This window comes from Alligator sinensis, unplaced genomic scaffold (genome assembly GCF_000455745.1).
Source record: "Alligator sinensis unplaced genomic scaffold, ASM45574v1 scaffold628_2, whole genome shotgun sequence".
Classification (NCBI taxonomy): domain Eukaryota; kingdom Metazoa; phylum Chordata; order Crocodylia; family Alligatoridae; genus Alligator; species Alligator sinensis.
Window position 1 is genome coordinate 1,571,487 of NW_005841833.1, and position 7,109 is coordinate 1,578,595.

The 7,109-nt window shown below is 42.2% G+C and overlaps 1 protein-coding gene across 3 annotated transcripts in view; it reads right to left on the reverse strand.

Moving 5' to 3' along the window:
• The window catches only part of GTF2H3 (general transcription factor IIH subunit 3), a 26,029-nt gene continuing 18,920 nt past the window's right edge, over window positions 1–7,109 (reverse strand). Inside the window, exons 3-14 of one of the 3 annotated variants that reach the window (XM_014518146.2) lie at window positions 7,066–7,109; window positions 6,099–6,205; window positions 5,334–5,497; window positions 4,928–4,990; window positions 4,572–4,601; window positions 3,789–3,817; window positions 3,625–3,699; window positions 3,113–3,166; window positions 2,467–2,535; window positions 1,040–1,175; window positions 908–944; window positions 1–811 (exon numbers count right to left, since the gene is read on the reverse strand). In XM_014518146.2, coding sequence (XP_014373632.1) covers window positions 742–811; window positions 908–944; window positions 1,040–1,175; window positions 2,467–2,535; window positions 3,113–3,166; window positions 3,625–3,699; window positions 3,789–3,817; window positions 4,572–4,601; window positions 4,928–4,990; window positions 5,334–5,497; window positions 6,099–6,175 — 804 coding nt within the window. In that variant the 5' untranslated portion in view covers window positions 6,176–6,205; window positions 7,066–7,109 and the 3' untranslated portion in view covers window positions 1–741. Of the gene's footprint in view, window positions 812–907; window positions 945–1,039; window positions 1,176–2,466; window positions 2,536–3,112; window positions 3,167–3,624; window positions 3,700–3,788; window positions 3,818–4,571; window positions 4,602–4,927; window positions 4,991–5,333; window positions 5,498–6,098; window positions 6,206–6,957; window positions 6,978–7,065 lie in introns of those variants that run through there. The other 2 variants (XM_025198053.1, XM_014518143.2) reach the window with 2 other exon arrangements.

Here is a 7,109-nt window from a genome sequence, read left to right on the forward strand (position 1 = left end):
TCTGCGTATTACATGGTAATAGTTACTCAGATGAATAGATTTCAAACAATATTTGTTTGGAGAGAAGATATCAAAGTGAGGAAGGAAAAAAGAAATGCCCAGAAAGGACATAATGCCACTAAAAAAATGGTGCAGTGGGAAAAACAAAAAATCAGATTTAACTCTTTACAAAGGAGAGCAGACTGTAAACTGTGTTGAAAACCTTGGGTCATTTCCCAAGAGTCTCATCCTGCTGCAGCCTGCCTGCAGGTAACACTTCCAAGCAAATCAACAGGATTCTGATTCCCCGGGAACTGCAAATTAGGTCTCTAACACTAAGATCTAGATCCCACAAGTGCTGATGGCCATACTTAGGTTTGCTTTAAACACATGTGCGTAAGTGTTTGCCAAATCAGGGCCTTGTGCGCTCTCAGGCTAGAAACCTATTCTGGCATCATCAGGACACTGCTTGCTTCACAAGTATTTAAGAAAAAGCAGTGCTTGGTTTCCGACAATCACAAGCAAGAATGTGGTTTTAAAATCACACGGATTAGGCACCAATGCAACCATTCATCTAACGAAAGGGCTGGTGCATGTAATGCATGACACTTACATGTTTAGTCCTTAAGGAATTAACATCAACACCTGAATACAATTCTCTCATCCTTTGGAAGAAAAAAAAAAAACCGTCACCAAATTCTAAGTCATATTCTGTTTAACAGAACTATATGCATGAGGTAACAGCGTGTATCTGTAAAGTTGCTATACAGCTACTCTTAGTTTCTTTTTCTTGGCCTTCAGGACAGGAGGCAAGGAAATCTTAAAAGCAGTCCTGAAATAAAAGCAAAAAAAGTCAGAATTCAGACATGTTGAATGAGTTTCCAGGCCTAACTCATAACAAGCAAATAAGCTAAAAAAGAACACTTACTCGCATGTGCTACAGATAGGACTGAAGTTGCAGAATACTAGAAAAGTAAAAAACAGTCCAGTGTAAGTAAAATCCTTGCCTCGACACAAAATAATTTAGGTCACTTATGTATAAAAGTGTTTGTACACTTACTTGACAAACACACGGAGCAAACGTAACCGATTTCAATGAGATTGCGATGGCAGAAGCAAGCAGCTCTATAGTCAACATGAATGGGGGGTGGAAGGATGAGTTGAGATCTTTGCTCTTGGTCAGGAAGAAAAACCCACTGTATAAGTAAAAGTAGGGTGTAGTTTAAATCTGGGAGAAAAGTACCAAGTTAAATTAAAGAATTCTAGCATAATGGAAAGCAACCCACCCATCTACCAAGTACGTTCTTCTTTACAATTGCACTGGGACAATAAATAGGCAGAAGAGATTTTTTCCCATGTTCTTCCAGGAAATGTTTTGATCATCGCATCAGCATCCAGTATTAACTTTAAACACACTCATCTAGTGATTGCTAGAGGTGACAGAATAACACCCATGGAGACAAGTCACCGATTGATTGATACAAAACAGACAGGGGCAATGGGGAAACTCCCCTACCCGCCACCACTGTACTTCATATTTTGACCTGGTAGGAACACCTCTGCAGGAAGGAGAGTTTGTAATCTCCTTGGGCCACAAAGTTACTGATCTCTATGCCAAATATGACAGTTGACCCGAGCAGGGTGTGGGGCCCAGGGCAAATCAGCCTGCGCAGGGCCCCACCCCTGGACGCAAGGAAGCTGGCAGTGGATTTGGCGGGGGCGGCTCCCAAGCGGCCGGACATGAAGCCAGCGGCAGTGCGGAGTTGCCACGGCTGCTCCACCAAGCTCCCCACAAAGCACAGGGTCTGGGGCAGTCACCCCGATTTGCACCCCTCCGGGGACAGCCCTGACCATGTTTATAAGTTAACTGTCCATTTTGATCAGCCCTGTGTTGTAGGTGACTCACAACTGGGAACTGGAATCAGACCACGTCATTTATAATAAAGCAAGAAACAGCCATCAGATAATCAGACCTCTGAGTCAGCCTCCATCTGGACTGGGATGGAACCAGCAACCCAGGAGCAAAGGTTAAAAATACTGCTTTTTCCCTTAACATCCCCTCTTTATAAATGCCAAATATCAGATGTTAAGCACAAGCACTTCAGCTAAGCAGTGTTTTTAAACACCAAGACATACTTCCCCTTATTCAGTTCCCCAGTCTGTCATGTTAGGGTATCCTCTCACAACAATGCAACTTATCTTTTACTAAGCCTGTCAGGCTGACCTACAATGAGCAAGCCATGTGTGAAAGTCCTCCTGCAAGACCCCCCCTGCCAAGTTGTTTCCAAAGCCCTCTAATTTTCCAAGACGACATCTACTGAAGCAGAAAGAAAATGAAACCAGAACAGCTGAATCCCTGCAAGCAAATGGGGTTTCTAAGTCTCAATTTCTCGGTCAGTTCATGGAATCTACCCCCGCTCCCAACTAAGTCGATAGGAACTTCGGAAGCTGCTGCTCTTGTTGCATGCTCTTTTCACATTCACTTACCAACAAATACTGCAGAAGGGACGGCATGTGGGGCACTTTCAAGTATATGCCTCCTGTGATGTCACAAGCCTGAAAAGCACATGCTATAAACACTTAGCACAAGGACAATCTGATATATGCCTCAAGAGAAACACCTACATGCTACAGAAAGGCTAGAAAAGCCATAAGTCCTACAGATTTCAAATCTTAAAGAAATTACTTGCCCTAGATACTCTCAGTCCCGAATCATCTCTGGGAAAGCTGGACAGGGGACAACTCTCCACACAAGAAAATGTTTTTTTCCACTGGTTATCACAGTAAAAGGACAGAAATTAAGTGTGGATGTCTATGGGCCTCAATCAGAGAACCAATAAGTTTTTAATGAACGTTTCTGAAAACAGAACCGTTCTTACAATCATTTGCACATCTTAAATCTTTTAACATTCTTCTCGATTTCTGGATAAGTTTTTTCGAATTCTAAGACTAATTTTTTTCCTCTTCTCACATTAGCAGGTATGAGCTCTTCCCCTCTAGGCAAAATCTGCAAAAGAATTCTGAGAAAAGCTATTTCAAATGCATCAAGCTACCTATCATAGTATACTGATTTTTTGTTTTTCAACCAAGACTTGAAAATAGTCAATAAGCAATACAAATATGTACATGGTACCTGCTGTAGGAGCCCCGAATCGTTCTCCAAAACACAGGCATCAATCAAAATATTCTGCAATCAAAAAGATTAAATGTAAGAATCATAATTACAGCAGCAAAAAAAATAACCCTCCAGTAGAATTACTGCCCTGAGTTTACACCTAAATTGAAGCTTTTGAACTCTAGTGCGTATTGCATGTTCCAGCCTTCCTCCCCACCAAATGGCTAGGCAAGGACTGATGGCTGAAGCTTATCCAACATACCACATATATAAGATGTAGGAAAGTGGGGGCTGGACCTCAGTAGCAATCTTGGGCAGACCTGGTAGCCTTTTTGTGTTACAGTGCAATGACATGCACCTACATTTAGCTCAAACACTTTCTCCCCGAGTGTGAAGATGCTCACATCTCCCAAAAGATCCCATAAACTAGAAGCACATAATGCAACAGTGACAATCTTTTTATGTTTGAGTGTGTTGATATTGAAAAAAATACCCAAATAGTTAACCACCTGATAAAACAGTAACTTCACCTGTTTCTGTGCTGCAAAGATCACATTCATGAAATTCATATACTGCAATGCACTGTCTTCTGCAGCTTTTATAACCTGAATAAAGCAATCAACAACCATTATTGCACAGACAAGACTACTGGATTTTAAAGCCATTTAAGACAACTGAAGGCAGAAGTTCTTACCAAAATTCTTGATTTTATTTCTTGGTTGGCTACATATTGGAGACATAAAAAAAACCCATGCATTAGTATCCCATAAGTATGCGATTAACCACCAGTATTCTGTCTTCCTAATTCTACATTTTAGTTTAACACCTGAATGAAAGCAAGAGACTGTTTTTAGTCATACTAAGACCAAATATGAAATGATGAAGCTAAACCTCTAGCAGAAGTCACCAGAATAAATTCAGAGTTGCTGTGAAAGTGGATACTGTTACATTCATTCCTAAAAAGCCACTGGATGATGAAGAACAAAGACAATTTCAGTGTGGTTCACTGTCAGTTTACTTGGTCAAACAGAGACTGGATCACAGGTTTTTAAAGCCATTCTGATGGTATTTTACACCACTTCTCTGTAAAGCTAAATAGAGAGTTTACTTTAAGACTGGCTTACATAATCAAGCCACAGAATACAAGCAGCAGTATCCAAATTCATTTTTGAAACTGTTGAGTATAAAACTTGAATCTGAAGGGTAGTTTTGCTCTACATGTGGAAAGATTTCCCTTTCCTTAGAGCTGACCTTCTGTGCTTGGTTTTAAAGTTCTAACATGTTTGCTAAAGCCATACAATTCTTGCATGTTCTTTCCTCGTCTACTAATCTGCAGTCAAAACTCAATTTGTACACCTTTAAAAAAATTGGGACAAACCCTTACTTCACCACTATAGCCAGCTAAGAAAAGCTCTGCATTTTTTCCTCCTCTTAATTCTAACACTCAGAAAAATATGCAAACAACAGAAAAAAGTACCTTTTACCTCCTTGGTCAGCCTGTGAATATCTGTATTAGCTTTTATTCAGGAAATAACATTTTATTCTAGGAACACTTGAGAAACAGATGTATAAGTCGTTTAAAACAACAAAACAGGAAATATGATACCTGCACTGAACAGTTTAACCAACATGCACAACTTTACCAGAAGTTCAGCTCTCAAGCTATGATATTCAGAAGTCAGAACTGAAAACAAAAACATACTGGTTAAGACTACTACCAAGAGAGTGCAAGGTTTCTGGTAGCAATATGGGTCCAGCACAAGAAGGATTTTCGCATGCATTTATTTTTTTAAAGAAAAAGATATTCTAAATGGGCAGTTATGGGAAGGATACAACAAAGTGCTTTGGCAATTGATCCTGCCAATAAAGTTTCTGTTTGTTGGCCCTTCACATCAGCTGTAATACAAAAATGCACAGAACTGGTTATTGAATAAAGTCATTCCCTTATCTAATGCCATACAGTTCATTCGATCAATTTTTCCTGGACAAAACATTAAAGGCTGGCTCTAAAAGTGCTGAACTTCTCAGCGTCTCATTGGCCTTAAGCACATTCTCATAATGAAAGGGAAGAATAAGCTTCAGAAGACAGAAGCAAAGGAGAGTCTATCATATAGCATAATCTCCTGAAGCATCTCCTTTGCATGTAACATTTCAAAATAATACTTCCCCTCATTTGATGGCACTAAAAACTGAGCATGCTACAGAAACCACTACATTCTTTAACAGAAGATCATCTTACTTTTTGTCATGAGTTCTTTAATCTCCTCTGCGATTGTTTCATTTATGGCAGTTAATAATTCGTATTTTCCATCCTTGCTGCCAGCGCAATTAGATTCTACACAGCTGCCACCATCTCCAAAGAGATCTGCAAATGCCCAGCGCTTTCCAGGGTATAAGAAACGACTGAAAGAGAACCAGCAACACAGTATTTGCCTGTTACTTTAATAATAATTGAGTTACAAGCACAACTTGAGCCGCTCATAGAAAGTGAAAGTCAAAGGTGACTTCATTCTAAGCAATGGTCACCATGGAGTAAGGAGTCTTTTTAAAGCTCTACGCGGTGTAAGGATGTCCTGGTGGAAAGGCTCTCTGAGAGAGACCCTGAGGAGAACTAGTCTTCAGACACTACCTGAATGCAGGGATCAACCTCCTGTTTCTTATTCTTAGATCAGAAAGTAGTAGCAGCTTTGAATGGAAAGGTCAGACAGGAAAACAACCTCCTTTTATTCCTTTAGTGCAGCAATCCCCACTTCTCCAAAGCCTTAAAAAACTATATTGTTTTTCCACTTGTTCTTCTGTATTAGTCCCCAAATCCCTTCCCCGTCTGTTTTCACTCATTTTAATAGGGTATTTAAGCCTATTTAAAATAGGTCTAAATTTAAATTAAACATTATATATTTAAATCTGATGCCAACTATTCTTTGCAGCACACTGAGCAATTCAGGCGAGAGACGTGGGTGGGAAATTATAAAAGTAGTGACGCTATTCATAAAAGTTACCGTACCTTTCTTGTGTATGGCTTGCAATCACAGCAAGTCTGTTGTTGCGATTCATGAACAAGTGCGAATTCCCCATCACCATCACTGCATCCAGGCATTTTGACAACGTAAACTGTTGGGAAAACAGAAAAAGACGAGGCGCAACGTGTGAAAGAGTGAGGAAAACGTGGTTTAGCACCATCACCATCTGAAACAAAAACACTCTAAACAAATCACTGCTTCAAAGTAATGCCTTCCTCAGAGTTCGATATTCACAAAGGCGAGAAGCTGAAAGGAGGCAGCAAATTCCCTCCGAAGGACAGAAAGCATCAGTGACGCTCCAGAAATATGTAGCGCTAGAACGATACTTGGATAGGGCTCAAAATCTTTAAAAAAACAGCGAGAGAGATCAGTTATTCGCTCACAATAACTCTGGGAGGAGAGGAGAGCCGTGGTCGCATAAGGGGATGCACGAATGTGTGTTTGAATCTCTGTTCAAGTCTCCTCTGTTCAACAGAAAGTTGATCAGAGTTTCAAACACCCGTGCATCCCCTAACGCGACCGGGGCGCCCGACCCAAGAACATCACGGCCTCGCTTCAGCCGTGCCGAGCCCCTGCAGCTTTTGGCGATTCCAAGCACACGCTCGAGCGCTCCACACTCCTGACAACACTCCTGACAACCGGGGCCAGAGGCAGCAAACCGCAGCACCCAACTAACGGGCAGATGGTAAAGGGTGGAATAAGCGAATGGGCCGCAGGCGGGGAGAGGCTGTCGGCCCCGCTCTCAGTGTGCACCGCCATTCCTGTTGAGACGGCACGTCCCGGTAAGGGGTGTCGGTCCCCGGGGCCACCTCCCCGCACTGCAGCTGCGAGAGAGCCACCCACCCAAGGAGCGTTCCGCAGCTGGGAGCCCACGACGGGCGCCCTGGGGCCCGCACACGCGAGGACAGGAGCTGAGGGCGCAGCCGCGTCCCCCGGGGGGCTGCCTCTCACCTCGCCGCCTCCCTGCGCCTTCTGCCCCCACCAGATGGGGTTGG